Source organism: Nylanderia fulva, unplaced genomic scaffold (assembly GCF_048542155.1).
Source record: "Nylanderia fulva isolate GAGA-0341 unplaced genomic scaffold, ASM4854215v1 Scaffold243, whole genome shotgun sequence".
Taxonomy (NCBI): Eukaryota; Metazoa; Arthropoda; class Insecta; order Hymenoptera; family Formicidae; genus Nylanderia; species Nylanderia fulva.
Genome location: NW_028190308.1, coordinates 52,797 through 79,224, shown reverse-complemented (window position 1 = coordinate 79,224; position 26,428 = coordinate 52,797). Strand labels below are relative to the sequence as shown.

At 34.2% G+C, this 26,428-nt stretch overlaps 1 protein-coding gene and 2 long non-coding RNA genes across 9 annotated transcripts; all 3 read left to right on the top strand.

Annotated features, from left to right (window-relative positions):
• The first annotated feature begins 5,263 nt into the window (after window positions 1-5,263).
• LOC114942326 (uncharacterized) lies at window positions 5,264-6,914 on the top strand. Its single transcript, XR_003821790.2, has 2 exons — window positions 5,264-6,495; window positions 6,688-6,914. It is a non-coding gene; the product is annotated as an uncharacterized LOC114942326 (long non-coding RNA).
• A 1,194-nt stretch (window positions 6,915-8,108) lies between these two features.
• On the top strand, window positions 8,109-11,010 carry LOC114942325 (uncharacterized). 6 transcript variants are annotated; one of them, XM_085483330.1, is made up of 6 exons: window positions 8,109-8,561; window positions 8,940-9,020; window positions 9,142-9,423; window positions 9,659-9,911; window positions 10,315-10,498; window positions 10,817-11,010. In XM_085483330.1, exons 1-4 carry the CDS (start codon window positions 8,474-8,476, stop codon window positions 9,757-9,759), a joined length of 552 nt encoding a protein of 183 aa, XP_085339456.1. In that variant the 5' UTR covers window positions 8,109-8,473; the 3' UTR covers window positions 9,760-9,911; window positions 10,315-10,498; window positions 10,817-11,010. The 6 variants fall into 6 exon arrangements, with proteins under 6 accessions (XP_085339456.1, XP_085339455.1, XP_085339453.1 ...); XM_085483329.1 differs by having other exon boundaries at window positions 10,309-10,498; XM_085483327.1 differs by having other exon boundaries at window positions 10,248-10,422.
• A 13,875-nt stretch (window positions 11,011-24,885) lies between these two features.
• On the top strand, window positions 24,886-26,029 carry LOC146723024 (uncharacterized). Of its 2 annotated transcripts, XR_014924808.1 has the most exons (4): window positions 24,886-25,239; window positions 25,324-25,523; window positions 25,618-25,789; window positions 25,867-26,029. It is a non-coding gene; the product is annotated as an uncharacterized LOC146723024 (long non-coding RNA). The 2 variants fall into 2 exon arrangements; XR_014924807.1 differs by having other exon boundaries at window positions 24,886-25,523.
• Window positions 26,030-26,428: the final 399 nt, after the last annotated feature.

Below are 26,428 nucleotides of genomic sequence, written 5' to 3'. Positions count from 1 at the left end.
TATGTGCATAACTGCGAAACCACTTGAAACAAATGCAAAAAGGATTATTCGCGATAGCAATAAAAAAAATGCAGTAAAACCTGTAAACATTACAAGTAACATGCAAAAAAATATAACTCAGTATTCTAAGGATGATACAATTAAGGAAAATATTCGTTATATTGATGAACCTGATAACGGTAAAGTATTTTTAGTAACTTTTGTTGTACTTACATACACACACGCGCGCGCGCGCGAACAGTATTTTTAAAAAATTTGATTTTCCTCTGAAAAACATTAGCGAATTAAATGCTATAGAAGAGTATTTGACGGACGAAAACAATACTAATATGCTTGTAAATAGAATTTATATAAAAAAAATAAAATTTTTATAAATATTTTTATAAATATACTATTTTACATTAATAGGTGATTGAATTATCAAAAATTGGTGGAGCTACGTATAAACATACTATTAAAAGAATAATGATTCAATTATTTTCTAATAAAGTGGCAGAACAATATAGTTGGATAGGATTTAAAGGAAAAAATAAATAAGTGAGTATTAATTTAATTTGTACATATTATTTTATAATATACACATGCATATATACATATATGTAAAACTATATCATAAAATTTATTTTACAGAAGCAGTGCAAAAAAACACAATACAATAACATTAAACGAAATTGAAACAGTTATGAAGACATGGCTTGTAAAAGCAAAATTTAGAAATGCTAAACAGGCAAGAAAACAATAAGCGCTATATATTAAGAGTGCAATATGGAATTTTGTTATAACAGTATTATAACACTGTTATTATAATAATTATTATTATAACATTAGTATTTGTAACGGTTCACCTTTCCCGACGCCGCGGATCGGCTCGCCGGTTCCAGGATTCGGAGGAAGGGGGGAGATTCAGACTCGCTTATTCCTTATTAACAATACTTTGGTTTATTCAAAAGAAAAGTAAACAAAATGATTGTTGGCATAAAGCCTAAATAGAGAACTTATTGACTACTCGGTATAAATGAATGTTTGGTTGGCATAAAGCCCTAAATAGAGAAACTTATTGACTACTCGGTATAAACAAAATAAGAAGGCGTATAGCCTGTAGCGGTGTCCGGAAAAGATTTACAAATTACCCGGTATAACTTAGAGATACGGTGTACGGAGGCGTATAGCCTATGGCAGGAAGAAACCGGAAACCGGGAAACCCGGCGTAACAACGAGAAACCCGTTGCCCGGCGTGTAGCAGGAAGAGACCGGAAACCGGGAAACCCGGCGTAACAACGAGAAACCCGTTGCCCGGCGTGTAGCAGGAAGAACCGGAAACCGGGAAACCCGGCGTAATGACGAGAAACCCGTCACCCGGCGTATAGCAGGAAGAGACCGGAAACCGGGAAACCCGGCGTAACAACGAGAAACCCGTTGCCAGGCGTGTAGCAGGAAGAACCGGAAACCGGGAAACCCGGCGTAATGACGAGAAACCCGTCACCCGGTGTATAGCAGGAAGAGACCGGAAACCGGGAAACCCGGCGTAACAACGAGAAACCCGTTGCCCGATACTAAAGGTAGGAGGCCAGAAACCGGGAAACCCGGCGTAACAACGAGAAGCCCGTTGCCTGGCTAGGAGGTCCGGAACAGGACTGGTGCCGGCTCATCCGTCGAGCCGGCTTATATACCCTGCCGGCGGTTCCCCCACTCTACCTCGAGGCTGTGGTGGGGGTAACGCCGGCGTCGTAGTGGGGCGCCTCTGGGGGTTGTAGTGGGGGCGCCCCTGGGGTAGGGTGACCCGTGTATCAGTTGTGATTTTGTGCTTAGGGGCGCCTTAGGCGCCATAGCCTCAAGTGGCGGGCGGGTGATCGGCCCGCGAGGCGTTAGTAACGGCTACGCCGTTACATATTTATTATAGCATTATTATAATAGAGTATTATGAAACATTTATCTAAGTGCAATACTTATAGGTATTTTATTATACAATTTTTTTATTGCACAAATTTTTTTTATTGTATGAATTTTTTTTAATAACATGTTTAAGGGGATGCCGGAGGTCTACTATTATCGGCCGAACCGATTATATTTTCCAACACCAAGAAGTTTTTATTGCGTTAATAGAATAACAAATGCTTTTCCACGATTAAAGTTAATACAATAATAAACTGCGAAGATGTCTCAATTTGTGATAAAAAGACAAAAAATTTTTAAATACGAGTTTTTTTTCTGGCTTCTCGCGTCACGTCATAACAATATTTGCTTGTATAAAAGTTTCACAATTTATACGTACAAAATAAGACCACTTCGCGGAAAAGATTGCATAAAGGAATATTAGTGAGCTTGCAGAAATAAGTTTAGAAGTCTAATAAAAAAGATCTTGGTTATGGAATATTTCATTCACATGTGTATGTGCGAAATGACATTTGGGAATAATACAGAGCACAAAATTAGTTGCGCGATGTCGCGATAGATGGAGCTGCAATCGTGCAGTTAGACAAGGACAGACAGTCATATTATCTTTGTCTCTCTCATGCTGTCTTGTCTTCTGACACACAGTCTCTCTCTCTCTCTCTCTCTCTCTTTCTCTCAAATTGCTCGTTTATAATTGTATGCGAATGATTTGAGAGAGAGAAAATATGGTATAATATGCCAATATTATATTTATGTGTGTATATATATATATATATATATATATATAAGCTTGAGTACACGCGAAATCATCGACTGCTTGGGAGGAAGCGCCACCCGATAGATAGACCAAGCGGCTGCCGAAGAGAGAGACAGAAGAGAGACAGAAGAGAGAGAAGGATTGATAGGCCAACAAAAGCCTCGACGGAGTTGCTCCAAAAGAAGATAGAAGAATTCCTTCACCATTAGAGAACTAATGGTGAAGGGCGGACAGTGTTAATCATAAACTGAGACGGATTCAGTGGTTATTAATGAACATAAGAGTGAGAAGCATAGACATTTAATTGTTGATTCTCTTATTTTTAGGTTACTCGAACACGTGTACATACTGTAATTCAAGCTAAGTCATTTCGTTAATAATAACCTCTACTCTTATTTTTAGACGAATCAAATTGGGTTTATTTGCTTCAACAAGCCAATACATATTATATATATATATATATATATATATATATATATACATATATATAATATTGGCATATTATATACCTACATACTTATATATATATATATGTAGAAATAATAATAAAAAATAATAAAATAAAATAAAATAATAAATAATAAAATAATAAAATAATAAAATAATAAAATAATAAATAATAAAATAATAAAATAAAATAAAATAATAAATAGTAAAATAAAATAAAATAATAATTATATATAATATAAGTTGTAGAAATCTATACTTATAGAATAGAATATTGTTGTTTCACATTGTGTGAGCAGATAGCATGGATGGCATATTATATATATATATATATATAATATGCCATCCGTGCTATCTCACACAATGTGAAATAACAATATTCTATTTTATAAGTAGAGATTTCTACAACTTATCTCTCGGCAGGTGTTGTTATGAAATAAAATAATTCTTTTATATTTTTTTATTTCTAAAATATATTTTGTCAATTTTACACAATACATTTGATCATATTTAATACCATATAAAAATAAAAAAGAACATATCCATATTGTCATCAATTATATTATACATAAATAAAAAAAAAGTGTGACTAATATATAATAAAATAAAATGAAAAAAAATATAAAATAAAAAAATCTAGGCGGGCATATATCCTGGTGCTGCCGGCGGTGCGGATATATATCCTGGTGCTGCCGGCGGTGCGGACATGTATCCTGGTGCTGCCGGCGGTGCGGACATGTATCCTGGTGCTGCCGGCGGTGCGGGCACGTATCCTGGTGCTGCCGGCGGTGCGGACATGTATCCTGGTGCTGCCGGCGGTGCTAAATAAAAATATAGCTAAATAAAACGATAGGTATGTATGTATGTATATATCCGATCTTTTCTGTACACCCTGTGTATGTATATTTACACACACATACACACACACACACACACACACATCTCGGTGTGTTTTTGTCTGTCTCTTCTTTCTTTTTTACATTGCATTTTTTCATACATGCACACGTATATAATAAAAAATATTTTTTACATTACATAAATAAAAATAATTACATACATGTATGTATGTATATATGTATATAATTATTTTTATTTATGTAATGTAGAAAATATTTATTATTATATACGTGTGCATGTATGAAAGAATGTAGAAAAGAAAGAAGAGACAGAGAGACAGGAACATATATATACAGGGTAGGCCATTTTAATCTTTCCACTAAAATTTCTCAAAATCCAAAAATTTAAGACAAAAATGTTTCAGATAAAAGTTGTATGGTTTCAAGGGGGACATGAGATGGTGTCATTGATTTGACCTTGAATAGCCATTTGAAGGTTACGTAAAGGTCAACTTCAATTTCTTAAATGGAACACTATATTTTTTCTTGCATACTTTTGTAGCTGACTTCGAGATCTTTCCAAAACACTACAATAAAATATTTTTTCATGAAGTATTTTTCGAGTTATTAAGGCTGCAAATTTGCAGTATTTTGACATAAAATACAAAATATCTTGGGAAATATTCATTTTTCGATTATCATACCTTAATACTTTTATGCACAGAATAATGAGACGAATCAATTGGTGTAAAGAAAACACATAGTTGTCTTAAAGAAAAATTATCTAACTGCTTATTGCAATTTTCATATTTTTTTTTAAAGGTAACTATGTGTTTTCTTTACATCAACTGATTTATCTCATTATTCTGTGCATAAAAGTATTAAGGTATGATAATCGAAAAATGAATATTTCCCAAGATATTTTGTATTTTATGTCAAAATACTGCAAATTTGCAGCCTTAATAACTCGAAAAATACTTCATGAAAAAATATTTTATTGTAGTGTTTTGGAAAGATCTCGAAGTCAGCTACAAAAGTATGCAAGAAAAAATATAGTGTTCCATTTAAGAAATTGAAGTTGACCTTCACGTAACCTTCAAATGGCTATTCAAGGTCAAATCAATGACACCATCTCATGTCCCCCTTGAAACCATACAACTTTTATCTGAAACATTTTTGTCTTAAATTTTTGGATTTTGAGAAATTTTAGTGGAAAGATTAAAATGGCCTACCCTGTATATACTATATATATATATAGATATATATATATATATGTCTAAAGGCAGTTTTGACGACATTTTGCAGTATAATTTGGCAGTGTTGACGACTATTGGCAGTTTTCACGACCGTCGTCAAAGGCACCGCGATATAAAGGCAGTTTTAACGACAGTCGTCAAATCTACCTTTATATGGCTGTATGCCTATATATATATATATACATTCAGTAAACAATGTAGAAAAATGCTTGGTTAAAATATTTTCATATTTAAATGTTGTTATATTATGTATATCTGTGTTTTACATATTGTACTGTTTAAAGCAATTAATAATTATATATGGTGTTTTTTTGCACGTAAAATCTCACTGCCGTGGCATGAAATTTTAAGCGCCAAAGAATATAGTACAGTTATTAAATGTTTACGTACAGTATATTATACGTAAAACAACTATACAACAAAATAAAACTGCTTATAAATAATAGTTATTTCAACAAAACGTTTTTCTACGTTGTTTACTATGCATATAGTATATATATATGTCTAAAGGCAGTTTTGACGACATTTTGAAGTATAATTTGGCAGTTTTGACGACTATTGGCAGTTTTCACGACCGTCGTCAAAGGCACCGCGATATAAAGGCAGTTTTAACGACAGTCGTCAAATCTACCTTTATATGGCTGTATGCCTATATATATATATATACATTCAGTAAACAATGTAGAAAAATGCTTGGTTAAAATATTTTCATATTTAAATGTTGTTATATTATGTATATCTGTGTTTTACATGTTGTACTGTTTAAAGCAATTAATAATTATATATGGTGTTTTTTTGCACGTAAAATCTCACTGTCGTGACATGAAATTTTAAGCGCCAAAGAATATAGTACAATTATTAAATGTTTACGTACAGTATATTATACGTAAAACAACTATACAACAAAATAAAACTGCTTATAAATATATAATAGTTACTTCAATAATACAAAACGTTCTTCTACGTGGTTTACTATGCATATAGTATAAATATTTATATAAAGGTAGATATGACGACAGTCGTTAAAACTGCGTTTGTACTGCGATATGTTTGACGACGGTCGCGAAAACTGCCAACAGTCGTCAAAACTGCCTAGTTATACTTGAGAACGTTGTCAAAACTGCCTTTGGATAAATATATATTATATTATATTATATGTATACATATATGTATACTCTGCACATATGACAGGAAGCTTAATTTTACATATATCATTAATTTAATATCTTATTAGAGATATTTAGTTCTAAACATATTTAAAAGTTTACGAGATTTTGGTCTTTTCTTCATTTCGCAATAGCATTGGGTAAATATTTTTTGTTATAAAAGAATGTGCACATTTAATAATGTAACAAATTCTTAAATGTTTATGTCATAAGATATACATTATAATTAGGAACGAATATTTTTTAATGTTTATTTAGTTTTTAATACAAGAGTATGTGCGACAAGCCTAAAAAGTTTTTTCAAATCATTAATCAATCTTTTTTACTTACAGTGCATCCGTTACCCTAGGAATAATGCAATGTTAAATCTATGCATGCGTATATTTACCAGTGCTGAATATGACTAGAGTGTAACTAGAGTATGATATAATATTTTTAAATATCATGTCTCCTTACCTTTTTGTCCTTTCAATCTAAGGAAAGACTGAAGTGTGACGATGACAATTATACTGATAAGTTTGCTGTAGAAACAAGGTTTAAATGTCACATTCTCTATTAATTTTGTTTTTTTATTTTAAACAGCCCAAAGAACTTGATGGATACTAATTTGCAAGTCATATATCCAGTTTACATCAAATGTTAGGGAAGAATCCATTACAAAACATGAGAATCTTTTAAGGGAGAACTTAATATTATTGTATCCACTGATAGAATCTTGTGACCTGTAATAAAAAGATCATCGAATGACCATTTGAAAATATTATATACTGTAATTGCACTAGTCATACCCAGTATACCCAGATATTGTGTCGCATAGATTCAACATAGCATTATTTCTAGTAATGATTGCGCTATAAGTAAAAAAGATTGATTAAAAATTTTAAGGCTTGTTGCATATATACATACTCTTGCATTAAAAACTATAAATATACAACAAAAGTTATTCGTTTTTAATTATAATGCATCTTATTACATTTACATATTTAAGAATTTGTTACGTTACTAAATGATTTTTCCTCAGCGAAAATATCGAGAAAGGTCATCATTTTTTTATTGTTCCCAACTTTTGAAATCATGTATCTTTGTAACTAACAATAAGCTTTAAATTAAAATTCTATTAAAGTAAACTTTACCTAAAATTAACTAAAAAATGTAGTTTTGTTAATAATTTATTTTTTACATTTATTTTTTAATTTACAAAAAATCTTCTATTTTCAATCGTTTATAACACAAAAATTATTAGTGCCTGGGACATTTTCGCTGAGGAAAAATCGTTTCCAAATCGCCTCAGGAATCTCCTATTAACGTGTGATACGGTAGGTCTGGGACACCCTGTATATACACCCACATATATATAATATATTGTACAATATATATATATATTTGTCTAAAGGTAGTTTTGACGACATCTTGAAGTATAAGTTGGCAGTTTTGACGACTATTGGCAGTTTTCACGACTGTCGTCAAAGACATCGCGGTATATATAAAGGCATTCTTAATGATCATATGCACTTTTTTAAATATGCATGTAGCTGCATTTAATTTAAAAAATAGTAATATTTTTTTTTCTATTATAAATATATATAGAGAGGAGTAAAAATATTTATATTACCATTCAAAGCTTTAATATTTATTTCAATGCTTTTCCTTACAAAAGATTAATTTAAAGCTTAGTCTACAATAGAGTCGTAAATCATAATGGCTCCTGCATACCAGCGCGATGACGCGACACGCGATGCGCGATATCCAATGAGCGTGCAGCTTTTCCGCATGTCTAGTCTATATCGTCTATATACGATTTCCGCAAACTCGTTTAGAACATCAATAATATCATGTAGATGAGCAATACATATATTGCAATCGAGTTATTTTATATTAATAGATCGTATTTTTATGTAAGTGTATAATTGATTATGATTATGTAAGTGTATAGCCATTATCTTTTGATATTCGCATTCACACTCTTTTTGTGATATATCATTAGGTTAAAAATAAAATAATATGTTAACCTCATAACCTAACCATACGGATGGCTCGATGACGGAATAAATATTATATTCTCGATTTTGTTTCTGCGCATATTTGCATTTGTTGCAGTTGTTTATACACACACACAAAATGTTTATATTAATATTTGCTAAAGGACGTTATACTGTGTGTTCAAAAAAGAAAAAAGTAAAAAAATCTCACATTATCGCAGTTCATAGTGAGTATATGTATTAATATATAATATCTATAATAACCCTTTCCAGAATTATAAAAAAATTATTCAGAGAATATGATTTGATATTGTCTTGCATATCTTTTGCATTTTTTATATACATTTGTGTACATTTTTATAAACAGATTTTTTTTATTTTGCAATATTTATGTACAGTATTGTGGTATCTAAAATTTTATAAAATTATATTTATTTTTAAATATATTTATACACATGTATGTTATTCACTGTCATTCTACAGATATATTGTAATATTATTTATGCAAAAATAATATTGAAAAATATCTATGCAATAATATTGCATAGCAATATATGTGTATAATGTGTCCATTTTTTATTTTCTTTTTTATGTATAAATTTCAGCAAATAAATCTGTTTTACAAGAAATTGCAGACAATTTGAATAAAGCAATTCCAGCTATAGAATTATTAAATATTTCATCAGGTAATGTTAGAATATATGCATTATTTATATATATACATATATATTAATTTAAAAAATTTATTCAAAATTATACTTATTTAATATATGTATAATAAAATATTATTCAAATTTCATTTCTTAGATGTATCGCTAACTTCTGATACTAATAACACATCAAATGATATATCAAATATGCCAAATTCGAATAAGAGTGAAGATATTTGCGCATCATCGAATGATTCCAATAATATTGAACAATGCACTAAAAGTGACAAAATTGGTAACAGTTTACCGCTGTTTGATATAACACACAGCAATGATAAAAATCCTACATTTTCGTCTAAAAATGTTCCTACTCTCTCTAGTGATGGCAGTCCCAATAAAGTAGTTAATAATAAAATAGCTAATGATAACATGATAAATGGTAAGTCTTTGATATGTTTAATCTATTTGTATACATAATATGTATTGTGCAATTATGTAAATATTTTTTAAATTATAGTTATATTTATTTTTTATAAATTACAAAACTAAATTAAAAATTAATAAAAATAATCTAGTAAATTTTGTTTTTCTATAAATTATGTTTGCGATACAATATTTTATATACATATTTTTTAACTTATTTAATTATTTTTCAAATGCATTATTAACTGCAGATACAAATGCCACATTAAATATTAATACATCGGATATGAATACATTGGATATGAATACAAAAAATATTTGTACATTAGTTGATAAAAACTGTGATATATAATGCAACGTGTGTGATAAAAGTGAATAATACAATGCTTTGTGATGATGCAAGTGCGAATAATGAAATTAAAGATCGTGCATATTTGCATAACGATAATCCTATTACCAATAAAAATTCTAATGAATTAACTAATAATATCAATATAATGAATGGTAAGATTTCTGCATATATCTAATTGTATATGTAAGACATTTTAAATACATTCAATGTATAGTTATTAGACATTTTCTTTTTTATGATAATTGTACGCATTACTTTTTATAAAATATTTACAAAATGAGTATTATGTACGTACTTTTAATAAATTGTTATCAGAATAAATAATAAATTGTTATCAAAAACAGATAAAGGGGTTAAGGATATGGAATCTTAATTGTGAAAAGAATAGATATTTTTAAATGTTGGTGTATGATTTTGAAGAATTTATTTATTTATAACCAAAACGCCAAACGTTTTGATTCGATTCTGATTCTTTTCTTTATCAATAGCAGTACAAGAAACTAAAATACACAAATATCATAAAGCAGATTAAATGTACAAATATTAAAGTTGCAGTGGATACAGCATGTCAGAGATATAAAAAGGTGTCATAAAATCAAATCAGCAATGATTTATGCAATAGCAGATATAAAATGGCTGTAAAAATATATAATAACTAAAAAGGTTAATTATTTTAAAATTAATAAAGATGAACTATTTTAAAACTAATAAAGAGAGCAAACAAAGTCAACATGTGCAGGTATTCAAGCAAGAAAAATCAGCTCTTAGTCGTTTCATTTTACAAGTTATTAGTTTGATATTACAATCTTTTTTTAGCTTTCTAATTTGCATATTGCATAGACTTAATTATTACGTAACTGCTTTTAGTATTAATTCTCTATTGTGCTCTTTGTTATTAATAACTTAGTTATATGAGATATTGATTTTATGGATCTGTGTGTGAATTGCACAGAGTTGAAATATTTGGCATTTTATTTATAAATAAAAGTAAATTATATACAATTGATACCAATATCTGCATTAGTCTTTTTTTTTAATTATACATTTTTCTTTTCAGATTCATCATTCATTGATACTGATGCTATATTAGATATTAATACAATATTAAACATTGATACATTAAATGTAAATTCGAATATAGAAAATGTTTGCACGTTTTTTGATATGGAGCAATGCAGCATGGATGATAAAAATGATAATATAAGATCTTGCGATGCAAATAAAATTAAAGACCTTGCGCATTTACCTAAAGATATTTCTACTATTGACAAAAATTGCAATAAATTACTTAATACTAACAACATAATAAATGGTAAGATTTCAGCATATGTATACTGAATATGACTATATACTATTTAAAACAACATTTTAAATATATTTTGCATATTACTTATATTTACAATAAAAATATACATACTCTATAAATTTTTATCAAAAATGAATATAAAAAAAATTCAAAGATGTAGTATCTAAATAAAGTAAAAATATCAATTGGAATCAATAGTTATTGGTACATTAAGTTTTGAAAATCTTATTTTTATTTTTATTTCTAGATTCATCATTAATTAATGCTGCTGTATTACCCATTGATACTACATTAAATGTTAATGCATCAAATATAAATTCGAATATAGATGATATTTGTTCATTATATGACAAAACGATATTGAACAATGCAACATATGTGATAGAAATGATATTTTATATGACAAAAACGCCTGTGATATTGAGCAATGCAATATAACTGATAGAAATGATATTCTATATGACAAAAATGCCTGTGATATTAAGATATGCAACATAAGTGATAAAAATGATATTAATATAACGCTTTGTGATGCAAATATAAAGGCAATCGATAAGATTAAGACTATAAAAATTATATCCAATGTAGAATTTAATAATACTTATAAAATTATTGACGAAGGAAATATTTTAAATAAGCTAAGAGTTTTAACAAGGCTCTGTAATATAAATATAAATTTAAAGGTATAAGACAGGCAGTAAGAGCCAACTCGCGGATGACAGTGCGTTATCCTAACGAAACTAAATTTTTTCGTTAGGATTAAGTATCTGTGCACAAGGCACCAAATTTTACTTGGTCACGGCCAAGATTTAAAATATGAAATAATCTCATATTTGAGATTTAATTTCAATAACCCTTTCACCCCCCTACGGAAATAAGTAAATGCAAGAGAAAAATATAGATCCGAAAGTCGCTGAATCGGGAATCGAACCCGAGACCTTTCGCTTGCCGGGCGACTGCTCTTCAACTGAGCTATTCAGATCTTTTCGATTCTATACTTTTCTCTGCTATATGTAATAATGTTGATAAACAAACGCGTTTAAGCCCGCGTGTATAAACTAAGAGTTTTAACAAGGCTCTGTAATATAAATATAAATTTAAAGGTATAAGACAGGCAGTAAGAGCCAACTCGCGGATGACAGTGCGTTATCCTAACGAAACTAAATTTTTTCGTTAGGATTAAGTATCTGTGCACAAGGCACCAAATTTTACTTGGTCACGGCCAAGATTTAAAATATGAAATAATCTCATATTTGAGATTAATTTCAATAACCCTTTCACCCCCCTACGGAAATAAGTAAATGCCAAAAAAAAATTTAAAACCTCCCCCCCTCCTTCCCCGATTTTTCCCTTTGGTCCCTCTTTTTATTTTCCTTGGGGGGGAAAAGGTTATTGAATTTTTAACCTTAATTTTTTTTTTTTCCCCCTTTTTTCTTTTTTTTTTAAGAATAAATTTTTTTTTTTGAAACCCGCTTTTTCGGTTGGCCCACTCCCTTTCAACTTTTTTTTTTTTTAACCCCTTTTTAAAAAAACCTTTTTCACGGGAAACCTTTTTTTTTTTCCTTATTCCAGGGTTTTTTCGGTCTCTCTTAAAACCCTCCCCCAAACTCTTTTATTCCTTTTTCCTTCCAATTTTTTTTTGCAATTATTCCAGGGGGGGGGGGTTTTTTTTTTTCTCAAAAAATTTTAGATTATTTTTATTTTAAAACCCCTCCTTAAAATTTCCCTTTTCCGTCTTTTACCAAAAAAATTTATTTCTTTTTTTCCCTTCCCCTCTCATCCTCTTTCCAAATTTTTTTTTCCCCCTTTCTTTTCTTTTTTTTTTTCCCCTTTAAAACCAAAAAAAGAAAAAAACTCAAAATTTCAAATTTATTGGTCTATAAACTCTAACCTTTGGTCCCCTTTTTCCCACTTTTTCTTTTCTTTCAATTTAAAAATCTTACCCTTCTCTACCCCTTAAATGTAAAAAAAAAAAAAAACTTCTTTTTTTTTTTGTGCTTTTCTTCCTTTTTCCTTTTTTGTCCTCTTTAAAAAACCCTTTCCTTTAAAACCCCCTCAAAAAAGTTTTTTTTTTTTAAAATAAATTTTTAATTTTAATTTCCCCTTTTATTTATTTTTTTTAAAATTTTCCCCTTTTTCTTTTAGGAAAAAGGACCCCCTTTTTTTACCAAAATTTTTTAAAAACTTTCCCGTTTTTAGTTCTTTTTTTACTTTTTTCCCCCAACTTTTTTTTTTTACATTTAAAACCCCTTTGTTTCCTAAATTTTTTTCTTTTTTTTTTTTCCCCCCTTTTTGGTAACCCCCCTTTTTTTCCCTTTAACGAAAAATTTTTAAAAAAGTCCGGAAAAAGGGTTTTTTGGGGCCCCAAAAAAAAAAAAGCGGGCGATTTTTTTTTTCCCGGAAATTTTGGATCTTTTTTTTTTCTTGCCCCTTTTTATTAAACCAAAAAAAGGGTTTGGTGAAAAGTTTTTTGGGAAAGATTCCAAATTTTGGAATTTCATATTGAAATTTTTCCGTGAAAAAGTTTTAAAATTTTTTGTTTTTGAAGGTTTTTAATTCTTTGGGAAAAAAAATTTTTTAAAATTCGTTTTAAAAAAGGGTTAGGGGACTTAAAAACGCGATTTTTTGGGTCTATGGGTTTTATTTCCCTTTAAATTTTTTTAAATTTTATTACCAAAAAGGTTTTTTTTAAAACTCTTTTTTGACTTTAAAAAAGCCCGGGCTTTTAAACGTTGGTTTTTGGAAAATTTAAAACTTCTAAAAAGAAAAAAAGGGGAAAAGTTTTTTGGAAAAATTTTTTAAATTATTTGAAGAAGATTATCCTATCAGCGTAACAAAGTTGTACATGAATACTCAAGGCCGTCGAATGAGAGCAAAGAAACATAGTTTTAACCGTCTATAGATGATATTAAAATATTGAATTCTTATTTGAAAGATGAACGTACGAATGCTCTAAAATTATTACAAAACGATGGATTTTCAATTCAAACTGTGGCGAAGACTAGCTGAAACGACATTAGTGTCTACCATGATGTTCAATAGAAGACGTGCTGGCCAAATTAGAACGCATTTTAATAGAAGATTTAAAAAATCCTGCGGCAATTTCAAAGACGAAGCACCTGAGTTACAAAAATCCTTATCGAAATATGTGCGTGTAACAATACGTGGAAAATTAAGCAAGAACAGTTCCCGTTTTACTTCATGAGGATTATTGTCATGTATACAAATGATCGTCAGTATCGTAAACAAGCTAGTGTTCCCGTAGAAAATCCTTATGTGTTTGGTATAAACTCAACTGATAAAAGAAGACACAAATATTTAAGAGCATGTGTCCTAATGCGCAAATTTTCTGTAGCCTCTGGAGCAGAGATACCAACTTCTCTACGAGGTACAACATTACGAAAACACATTGCTACAATGTGCATTACAGTAGATGTATCTGATAATCAAGTTAGTGATTTGGGCAAAACTTCATGGGCCATCATGAAAAAATACATAGATCACATTATAGGCAATCTGTTATCACAAAAGATTTGGCTATATCACGATTGTTAAAATACGCTCAAGGAGAAAGAGACATCCGATGAAAGCAATGAAAGTCAGAAGATGATAACATAGAATCAGAATTAATGACTTAACACAAATATATGATTAAAAACTACTAATCGTTCCTATATCAAAAAATATAAAAAAATTTCAACAATTTAGAAATGGCGATCAAATGAATAATATATTAGAAAAAAAGAGAGGAAAAGGTATGTTTAAATATATATTTACATTTAATACAAATTCCAAATGTATGTATACATATATATAACCTTTGAAATATATTTATACTGCTTATTTAATACAAGTATATAATGAGATAAAATATAATATGGTATCTATAATTAACATAAAAAGCATTGGATAATATGCATATGTTATAATATTGATATTTATAGTGCATTCCTTCGATTCTACAAAGAAATTAAAAAAAATCAAAAAAGGAAAAAGTTTATGATAATAAAAATGTGATAGAAATCTAACGATGAATATGAAGATGACGATGAATATACAGATTTTAAGTAAAATAGTTCAAGTAATCAATCTACAAGAATATTAAAAAAACCGGAAAATGCTTAGCAGGAAAGATAGTATAAATAGTAGTACAGAAAAAAGAAAGAAGAGAAGTATGTTTAAATAATGTTTATATATAATACATTGGTATAATTTATTCTTGATATAATTGTATATAAAATTTGCTTATAAGTATATTAGTACTTATAAGCCAAATTTACTAACATAATCTTCATATTTCAGTATCTCCTTTTGGTCCTAAAGAAGACAAGCTAATAAAATCCGATGGACTGATAATGAACACGAAGCGGTCTTATCCTCATTTTCAGTTCAATATAAAAAATAATAAATTGCCATCTTTTAGTCAAATAAATGAAATAAAAAGTCAAGTACCTATATTGAAAAACCGCACAAACGCTCAAATAAAATCTTGGATTAGTAATCAAATAAAAACAAAAAGTTAATTATTTTAAAGGTATTATTATATATATTAAAAGTATAACTATTCTAAAAATTTATACGTTCAATACAAAAGACAAAACATTGAATGTTTTGTTTTTTTTTTATTTTCTTATTTGAAGAAGAAATTACTATATTTAGTTCTGATATATTTTTACTTAGATACAAATTTAATAAACACAGGGAAGGGAGCAGTTAGAATCTGTGTACGAGGACTGTGGCCTATCCTTCCCTTCCACTTCTTTTTCACCATTCTTCACTCTTCACTCTTCTCTCTAACCTCCCATATGTATTTAGTTAAAAAGAAAAAAATTATATAGAATTAAGATTTCAGTAATATATAAATATATTTGGATTGGATGTTTCGTTTTGTGTCTTTAATTTTTTTAATATTCAGGAAGAGAATTACTATATTTGAGTTTTGGTTTTGCTTAGATACATTTTATTTATATTCAAGAAGAAACTTACTATAATTTTGTTATATTTTGCTTTAGCTGGGATAGGAGAGATATTGAAAGAGATGGGGAGGGAATGGAAGGAGGAGATAATTCAGGAGATGAGAGAGATAAGAAGAGAAATTAGAGAAGAGATTAAGGAGGGAGTAAGAGGGCAGGAGGAATTAAGGGAGGAGGTAAGGGGGCTAAAAAAGGAAATGGAGGAGAGGGAGAAAAGGTGGGAGAGAGAAAGGGAGGAATTTATGGAAAGGATTAAGGAGATGGGGAAGAAAATGGAAGAATTAGAGATAGGAAAAAAGGGGGAGAGAGAGAAAGGGGAGAAGGGAAAGGAGATTGAGGAGATGGAAGATAGGATTAAGAGGATGGAATGGAAATGGGAGAGAAAGGAAAGAGAAGAAAAGAGAAAGAATGTGATAATAAAAGGAATTAAGGGAGGAGAAGGGGGGGTGAAAGGGGAGGTGGAGAAATTATTGAAAGAGATAGGGGTAGGGGGGCAGGTAGAGGAAGTGAGAAGAATAGGGAAAGGGAGAAGGGACGGGACAAGTATAGCATTAGTAAGGGTGGGAGAGATGGAGGTTAAAAGGGAGATAATGGAAAAGAAAAGGAGGTTGAGAGGAAGGGAGGAGAGGATTGAAGAGGATCTAACGTGGAAAGAAAGAAGGATGATGTGGAGATTAGGAGAGTTGGCGAGAGGGGAAGAAAGAGAGGGAAGGAGGGCATGGGTAAGGTATGAGAGAATTTGGATGAGAGGTAAATGGTGGAGATGGGACGAGGTGAAAGAGGAACTAAAGAAGGAAAGAGCAGGGATGAGAGGAGGGAAGAGAGGAGAGAGGAGGGAATAGAAGGAAAGGGGATGGAAATAATACAGAGGACGGGAAAGGAGGGGAGGGAAAGAGTGGGGAAGGAAGGGTGAAAAAGAGAAAGAGAGGAGGGAAGTGGGAGGTAAAGGGCAAGGGAGAGGAGGGGAAGAAGGAAAGGAGGAAGGAGAATGGGAGAAAGGATGGAAGGTGGCATTCTGGAATGTGGCGGGATTAAGAAATAAGGACGCGGACTTCTGGGAAGCGGTAGGAGAATGGGATGTAATGTTTTTTCTAGAGACATGGGTAGATGAAAAAGGGTGGGAAAGGATAAAAGGAAGGATGCCGGGAGGATATAAATGGGAGGTGCAATATGCGAGGAGGAAGAGTAAAAAAAGAAGGGCTATGGGTGGAATTATAGTGGGGGTGAGAAAAGGGGTAGGAATAGAAGAAAAGTGTAAGGCGGATAAAGAGGGAATGGTGGAGGTGGTGATAGGAAAAGGAGGGGAGAGATGGAGGTTGGTGGGAGTGTACATAAATGGGGAGATGGAGAAGAAGCTAGGGGAGATGAATGAGTGGATGGAGGAGGAGGGAGACAGAGTAAGAACGATAATAGGGGGGGATTTTAATGCAAGAACGGGAAATTTAGGAGGAAGAGTGGAGATAGGAGAGGAGGAAGGAGGGGAAGGGAAGGGAAGAAAATCAAGAGATACAAAAGTAAATGGGGAAGGGAGAAGGTTGGTAAAGAAGTTGGAGGAAAAGGGGTGGGCGATAATGAATGGAGGAATAGCAGGGGATGAGGAAGGGGGGTGGACGTATATGGGGCCGAATGGGAAATCGGTAATAGATTACATAATAGGTAATGAGGAGGTAAGAGAGGAAATCAGGAAGTTAGAGATAGGTGAAAGGGTGGACTCGGATCACATGCCGTTAATAGTGTGGTTCGAAGGGAAAGGAGGAGGAGGGGAAAGAAAAGGAAAAAAGAGGAGGAGATGGAACTGGACGGAAGAGGGGAAGAAGGAATTTAGGGAGAAGATAGGGGAAATTTGGAGGAAGCAGAGGAATGAACAAGAAGAGGAGGGTGTAGAGGGGGAGTGGGAGGAGAAGAAAAAGAAGATACAGGAAGTGTTAGATAAGGGGAATGAGAGAGAAGGAAAGGAGAAGAAAGAAAAAAGGAGAGGGTGGTTTGATAGGGAGTGTAGAAGAGAGAAGGGGGAGGTGGCAAAGGTGTTAAAAAGGTGGAGGAGGATAGGGGGGAAAGGAGAAGAATACAGGAAAAGAAAAAAGGAGTATGAGAGATTATGTAGAAAGAAGAAGGAGGAGGAGAATGAGGAGTGGACGAAGAAAGCAATGGAAGCGAGGACGGAGGGGCAGGTTTGGGAGGTGGTTAGGAGGGAAAGGGGAAAAGGAAAAAGAGGAATGGGTGAAGGGATTGAGATGGAAGAATGGAACAGATATTTTAGAGATCTATTAGGAGGGGTAGAGTCAAAAGTGATAATGGGAGGAAGTAGGATGGAGAAGGAGAGAGGAGAAAATCAGATAGAAAAGGGAGAAATTAGGAGAGCGATAGGTAGGATAAAGGAAAGAAAGGCGGTGGGGGTGGATGGGATTCCGGGAGAAGTGTGGAAATTTGGAGGAGAGGGAATAGAGAAGTGGGTATGGGAGTTATGCAATAGGATATGGAAGGGGGAGGGGTGGATAAGGGAGTGGAGTGAGGGGCTGGTGGTGCCAATCTTGAAGAGGGGTGAGGGAAAGGAGGTTTCGGAGTACAGGGGGGTAACTCTGACACCGTCGTTATACAAAGTATATGCGACGGTGTTGGCAGAGAGATTGAAGGGAGAAATAGAGGAAAAAGGGATGTTACCACCGAATCAAACGGGGTTCAGGAAAGGGATGGGAACGGTGGACAATATTTATGTACTAAATTATTTAATAAACAGACAAATAAGTAGGAAAGGAAAGCAAATGGTACTACTGTTTGTGGACCTGAGAGCAGCGTTTGATTCGGTGGACAGAGTGAAGTTGATGGCGGCGTTAAGAGGGAGGGGGGTGAAGGAAGAGACGGTGAGGAGGTGCGAGGAAGTGCTAGGAGAGATAGGGTTCAGGGTTAGAATAGGGGAGGAGGTGGGGGAGAAGTTTTGGACGGGGAGGGGGGTGAGACAGGGATGCCCACTGAGCCCACTTTTGTTTAACACGTTGATGGCGGACTTGGAGGAGGAAATGGAGAAAGGGAGATAGGGGGGTTGTGAGATTAGGAGAGGGCAAGGTCTATACGTTAGCGTACGCGGATGACGTGGTGCTGTTGGCAGAAGATGAGGGGGGGATGAGGTGTATGATGGAGAGGTTAGGGAGATATCTGGAGGGGAAGGAACTGGAATTGAATGAGAAGAAGTCAAAGGTGATGAGATGCAGGAAAGGGGGAGGGAGGTTAAAAAAGGCTAGTTGGTTTTGGAAGAGAAAAAAATTAGAGGAGGTAAAGGAGTACAAGTACTTAGGATATGTGATTCAAAGGAATGGGGGGCAAGAGGGACAGGTAAGGGACAGAATAAAGAGAGGGGCAGCAATTATGGGACAGGTATGGGGAATAGGTAAGAGGAGATTTGGGAATAACTGGGGGAGGAGGTTGTGGCTCTTCGATGCGTTAGTATGGACGGTTTTAGGATACGGAGTGGAGATATGGGGATGGGAAGAGAGAGAGGGATTGGAAAGGATACAAGAAAGGTATCTGAGATGGATGTTAGGAGTGGATTGGGGAACGCCTGGATATATGGTAAGGGAGGAATTGCAAAGGGAAAAGATAAGGACAAGGATGGGAAGAAGAGCATGGGGATATGAGAGAAGGCTAGAGGAGGGTAAGGGAGGATGGTTGGCGAGAATATGTTTGGGGGAGATTAAAGAAAGGGCAAAGAAAGGAGGGGAATTGTCAGGGTGGGAGAGAGAAAGGAGGGGAATTGTCAGGGTGGGAGAGAGAAAGGAGGGAATTTTTTTGAGGGTAAGGGGATGGTATTAAGGGAGATAGAGGAAAGAAGAGAAAAGGGGGAGTTCAGATGCGAAGAAGTTGAGGAATGGGAAGGAAAGGAACAGAGGGAGGAGAGGGTAGGAAAAATGATAAAATCGGAATATAATAAGTGGTACAAACAGATTAAAGGGGAGGGGATTCCGAGCTATTTGAAGAAAGGGTGGGCGGAAGGTAGATGGAGGAGGATGGCAAAGTATAGACTGAGGAATGAAATGAAGGGAAATAGGTATTGGGAAAAGGAAGAGGATAGGAAGTGCAGGATATGTGGGAGAGGGTTAGAGACGTGGGAGCATGTGTGGGAGGAATGTATGAATTGGGGAAGGGAAGAGAGCTGGCAGGAAATGGTAAAAGAGATATTAGGAGAGAATGGAGAAGGGGAAAAATGGTTAAAAAGGTTAGAGGAAGCAAGAGGAAAAGGGGAAGGGGAGAAGGAGAAGGAGGATAAAGGAGGACAGGGGGATGAGAGAGGGTAGGAGATGAGGGGAGAGAGAGAGGGGGGGAGTGAGTGTGAGAGAGAGAGAGAGGGAGGGAGAGGAAAGGAATGGAAGAATAACGGTAACCGGAAGCGGAGGTCCAACATAGGCTAAGTAGAATGTAAAATTGCGTAGGTTAAGTTAATTTAGGATAAGAAAGGTTAGGGAAAGGCGGACGTGTGTGTGTGTGTAGGTAGGGCAGAAATGCGAGAAAAGAGGAAAAAGGCGGCGAAGAGGAGAGGCGTGGCGAAAAATATGTAAATATGTAATTAGGTTAAGTTATAGGTATAAGTTTAGGTTAAGGAAAAGGAAGGAATAAAGGTTTGGGAACGCTCCTTTAAAAAAAAGTGCCTTGTAATCCCCAATTGGGGCGGCAATAAATATATCTATCTACTAATAATTCCGTACGGATCCCGGGAACTCCTTTGTCACGGCTCGATGCAGAGATGTGGCGTATTCTGAATCTCACACCTCAGGTCAGCGAGGACGAAAGATGGAAAATGTATAAGGAGGTAACTTCAGCGTTATCTTCAATTTATTCGTGCTGCGAGAAAACGTTTACGCAAAAACGTGCACGCCAGCGATGAACGCGATGGAGAACAGGACGAAGACACGAAAGAGCAAGAGGATGATAACTTCGATGATGACAATGAACTTATGGAAACGCAAACTTTAATTACCAGCGACGGTAACATTAGCGCCGCTAGTAGTAGTAGTTTCGAGAAAAAACGCGCTCAATCAGCGGAAATGATACAAAAAATACTTAATAGTGTTCCGAAAAGTTATCGTAGTAAAGCACGCTTGCTAATGAAGCAACTGCTCCTTACTCCGTCATTTAAGATTAACTGGAATAGACAAGGGCTCGTAACTATAGACGGCGACATTGTGGAGGGTTCGAATATCGCGGAACTTATAAACGATGCGGTACGCGAGAGAAAAACGGTAGAAGCAACCGGAAGAAATCAGTTTGCTCGATTACTACGTGACATAGGTACGTCACCGCGTCTCATAGGAAATCAAAAGTTATTAAAAGTAGGCGCGCGATCTCGCTATATTACTACCGCGTTACCTCGCGGATCCTCCACTCCGATCACACGTTCAAAATCGTACAGTCACAGGTTAGACGAAGCGAGTGAAACCGAAGGAGATACGCAATTTATATCCGCCGACAAGGAAGGTGACGACGACGGTGACGACGATAGAACATTACCACATAACGTAGTTTCTCCGTCAAAGAGAAGAAGAGGTTTACTCGATTGGATAAATCTCAATTGATGGAATTCGAAAAATTGTATTACGACCCCTCGCATTATGCAGGCTACTCTGCGGTGGACAATTTATCACGAGCCGTTAAACCGAATTTTACGCGTAACAAAGTCGTCGAGTGGCTTAAATCACAGGATGCATACACGCTGCATCGGCCGGTACGACAAAAATTTCCTCGTTTACATTATAACGTAACAAATATCGATGATTTATGGGAAGCCGATTTAATCGATCTTCGTAATCTCAAGAGCTATAATGACGGCTATTCTTATCTATTAACGGTTATCGATGTGCTTAGTAAATTTGTTTGGGTAGAACCTTTACGTGACAAAACAGCTACCTGCGTAATAAAGGCCTTTCAACAAATATTTTCGAGAAACGAGGGTCGACTACCTGTATACTTACAGACCGACAAAGGCAAAGAATTTATCGCCCGCCCTGTACAAAATTTCTTAAAAGAAAAAGACATCCGTTTTCGTGTAACGCGCAATCCTGATATTAAAGCGTCTATAGTGGAACGATTTAATAGAACACTCAAGGAGCGGATGTGGCGTTATTTTACGCATAAAAATACACGTCGTTACTTTGATGTTTTACAAGATATTGTTCACGCTTACAATCATACTCGTCATTCCACCATCAAAATGCAACCCGCTGTCGTTACGCGAGAAAATGCTCGTACCGCGTGTGAAAATATGAAACGACGATGGGATAACGATAAAGAAAAGAAAAAGAAGCGTGGGCGTAAACAAAAGGCTAAATACCGCGTGAACGATCTCGTACGCGTCAGTAGAGCAAAAGTAACCTTCGAGAAAGGATACGAGGCGAAGTGGAGCGAGGAGATATTTCGAATTCATCGAGTTCTCGAATGGAGAAAACCCCGCGTATATGAATTTGTAGCGACTTATAAATAAATTCACCAGATCTTTGAAAAAGTAATGTTTATTCATTGAAAGTATAAAGCGAAAGAACAAAAAGAATTAATATGTAACAAATAAATGAATGAATGTGTTGTTATGGAAATATATATTTTTCTTAAAAACATTATGTATATTAATGAATTGAAGTTATTACAAATGTATAAAGATGTAAAAAGTGTAAAAGTGCAGTGAAAAGTGTAAGGTGTAATAAAAGTGTAGAGTGTAAATGAAAGGTGTGGATGATGAATGCTACAGTACTCCCCCCCAAGTGACGATATTCGTTGCGAAATGGACTTTCTTCTTCTTTGGTGGGTAGGTGCGTAAAGCTTTTCCAACAGTAGAAGAAGAAGAAGGATTTGAAGTAGCAGAAACAGGAGCTGAAGTAGTAGGAACAGGAGCTGAAGTAGCAGGAACAGGAGTTGAAATAGCAGGAACAGGAGTTGAAATAGCAGGAACAGGAGCTGAAGATCTGGTAGAAAGTTCAGTAGAATCTGAAGTTCTAGGAATGAAGGCTGGCTTGAGACGTTCTGTCGAAATATTGACAACTCTTCCTGAAACATTAACTGCAAATAAATGATCAGAGATACGTTTCTCAATAGGAAAAGGGCCAGAATAAGGAGGTTGTAGTGACTTCCTAACAGTATCTTCTCTAATCCAAACATGAGTACAATCAAAAAGATTCTTGTGAACAAAAGGTGATCTTTTGCAATGATGACTTGTAGGAGATGATCTGATATTCCTCATATGAATCCTGTGTTTTTCAAGAAAGATTTCAGGATCTGCAGGAAAATCTTCTTCAATAAAAAATTCTCCAGGAATACGAAGAGTGGATCCATAAAGAAGTTCTGCAGGTTAAGCTTTTAAATCTTCTTTGAAACACGAACGTAATCCCAAAAGAACTGAAGGTAAAGATTCTACCCAGTTGGTTGTTTCGTGGCACATAATCGCTGCTTTCAAAGTTCTATGCCATCTTTCCAGAATTCCATTTGAAGCAGGATGATAAGCAGAAGTTCTAATCCTTTGGCATCCAATTAGGTTTGTTAAAGCTTTGAATAAAGCTGCTTCAAACTGAGGACCTTGATCTGTTGTAATGCTGATAGGAGAACCAAAACGTGCTACCCAATGTGAATAAAATGTTGTAGAAATAGTTTCAGCAGAAATCTCAGAAATAGGAACAGCTTCAGGCCATCTGGAAAAACGATCAATCATAGTAAGACAATAACGGTAATTTTGACAAATAGGAAGTGGTCCAACAATGTCTAAATGCACATGCTGAAAGCGTTGATCAGGAATTGCAATCTTAATTGGAGAATTCTTGGTGTGTCTTGAAATCTTCGCACGTTGACATGGAAGACAAGTTCGAGTCCATTCCTTCACATCTTTCTTCAAAGAAGGCCAAATGAATTTCAGTAGTAATTGTTTAGATGTCAATCTGCCGCTGGGGTGAGCGAGTCCATGAACAACATCAAAAATTTTCTTGCGTAAGAGTTTAGGAACATATGGACGAATTAATTCCGAAGAGCAATCACAATAAATAGGTATGGTTGATCCTGAAAGAATAAGTTTCTTCAACAGAAGTGAAGAATTTGAAGAAAGTAAAACTTGAAGTTCTTCATCTTCTTTCTGATAATTAGCAAGTTCTTCTAAAGAAACTATAATAGGCATTGAAATAGATTCAATTCTTGACAGAGCATCAGCAACTGAATTCATTTTTCCAGAAATATAGGTAATATTTGTAGAGAATTGAGCAATAAAATCCAATTGTCTGATCTGTCTTGGTGACGCTTTATCCAATTTCTGACGGAAAGCAAAAATCAAAGGTTTATGATCAGTTCTGATAATCAATTGTCTTCCTTCAACAAAATGCCTGAAATGTTTAATAGCCAAATAAATGCTAAGAAGTTCTCTATCATAAGTGCTATAATTTCTTTGAGCTTTGTCTAGTTTCTTTGAGAAAAATGCTATTGGTTTGATATCGTCGTCAATAGACTGTTCAAGTGATGCACCAACAGCAAAGTCAGAAGCATCACAAGTTAAAATAAGAGGAGCATGAGGAGCAGGATGAGAAAGGGTAGTAACTTGTAAAAGTTCTTCTTTACATGACTCGAAAGCTAATTCCGCTTCTTTAGTCCAAGAAATAATTCTTCTATCCCTCTTGCGACTGTCCTTTAAATATTCTGTTAACAGAGCTTGATGATTTGCAGCATCCTTGAGACAGCGACGATAATAATTGATAATTCCTAAGAATCTGCGTAATTCATGAAGTGTCTTAGGTTTAGGATAATCAATAATTGATTTCACTTTTTTGGATGTAGGTTTAACTCCTTGGTTAGAAACTAAGTAACCAAGAAAAGAAATCTCGCTTAGACCGAAAAGACATTTAGCGACATTGATTGTCATTCCAGCTTGTTGAAGACGATCAAAAATAATGCGTAAGTGAGCAATATGTTCTTTCTCATCTTTAGAAGCAATAAGAATGTCATCAAGATAACAAAAGGCAAAACTCAAATCATTAAGTAAAGAGTTCATGAGCCGTTGAAAAGTTTGGGCTGCGTTTCATAAACCGAAAGGCATTACGACAAATTCAAAAAGCCCAAATGGAGTAGTGACAGCTGTTTTGTGAATATCTTCTTTAGCGACGGGTACTTGATAGTACGCTTTAACTAAGTCGATTTTAGAAAAGATATTCTTACCAAAAAGTGAAGAAGAAAAATCTTGAATATGAGGTAAGGGATAACGATCCGGGATAGTCACTGAATTGAGTGCACGATAATCACCACACAGTCTCCAAGAATTTTGTTCCTTTTTAGGTACCATATGTAGAGGGGCTGCCCAGGAGCTGCTTGAAGGCCTGCAAATTCCTTGCTCCATCATAGACTTGAATTCTTCCTTGGCACATTTAAGTTTCTCAGGAGTAAGTCTTCTGGGAGTCGAAAATTTAGGAGAACCTTCCGTAACGATATGATGTTCAACACCATGTGTTTTTACCGAGGAAATTGGAGAAAAACGGGTGAGTCCTGGAAATTCGGTTAAAAATTTGTGGTACACAGAATCAGGAGATGTGGTAAAAATTGACAAATGTGCAACTTCTTGAATTTTTCCAGTATTCGTAAGACCGGTAACATTATCAATCAATTTCTTGTTTTTAATGTCAATTAGGAGATTAAAATGACAAAGGAAATCGGCGCCTAAAATAGGACGTTGAATATCCGCGACACAAAATTTCCATTTGAATTCTCTCCTTAAACCGAGGTTCAAAATTAAAGTTTTAGAACCGTAAGTATTAATTTGAGTACCATTTGCGGCAAAAAGTTTTAAATTAGTATGCCACGGCTTCAATAAAACCTTTTTAGGTAACAACGATATATCAGCGCCCGTATCGACAAGAAAATTCAAATTTGAATGTCTGTCGAAAATAATGAGGCGATTGTTAGAAACACCGTCGTAAGCAGCCTCAGTCTTAAGCGGCGTTTTTAGTTTTCCTGTGAAGCCAAGAATGTTTTGGACATAGAACAAGGTAAAGTACATCGTTTGGCCTTATCACCAAACTTCTTATGGTAAAAACAAATTGATGTATCTTTAATATCTTTATTTGATTTGTCTTTCTTACGCGATAACGATCTAAATCTTCTATTCTCTCTAGACCGGCTTTTGGAACGATCTCGACAACGAGAAACTTCAAGAGCTTCGATTCTTCGTAGCAAATCCGCGAAATCCGAAGATTTATTACTTGTATTATTGGAAACTTCCGCGACTTGCAAACCGCCGTCCCGATCAGCAATTTTATCGGCTAATTCCGCAAGTTTAACAAGAGGAACATCCTCTACTACGGCTAAAGTCGTTTGAATTCTATGTGGTAAGCGTTGAAGCCAAATCATTTGCAAAACACTATCTGCTAAAGATCCTCCAGATAAA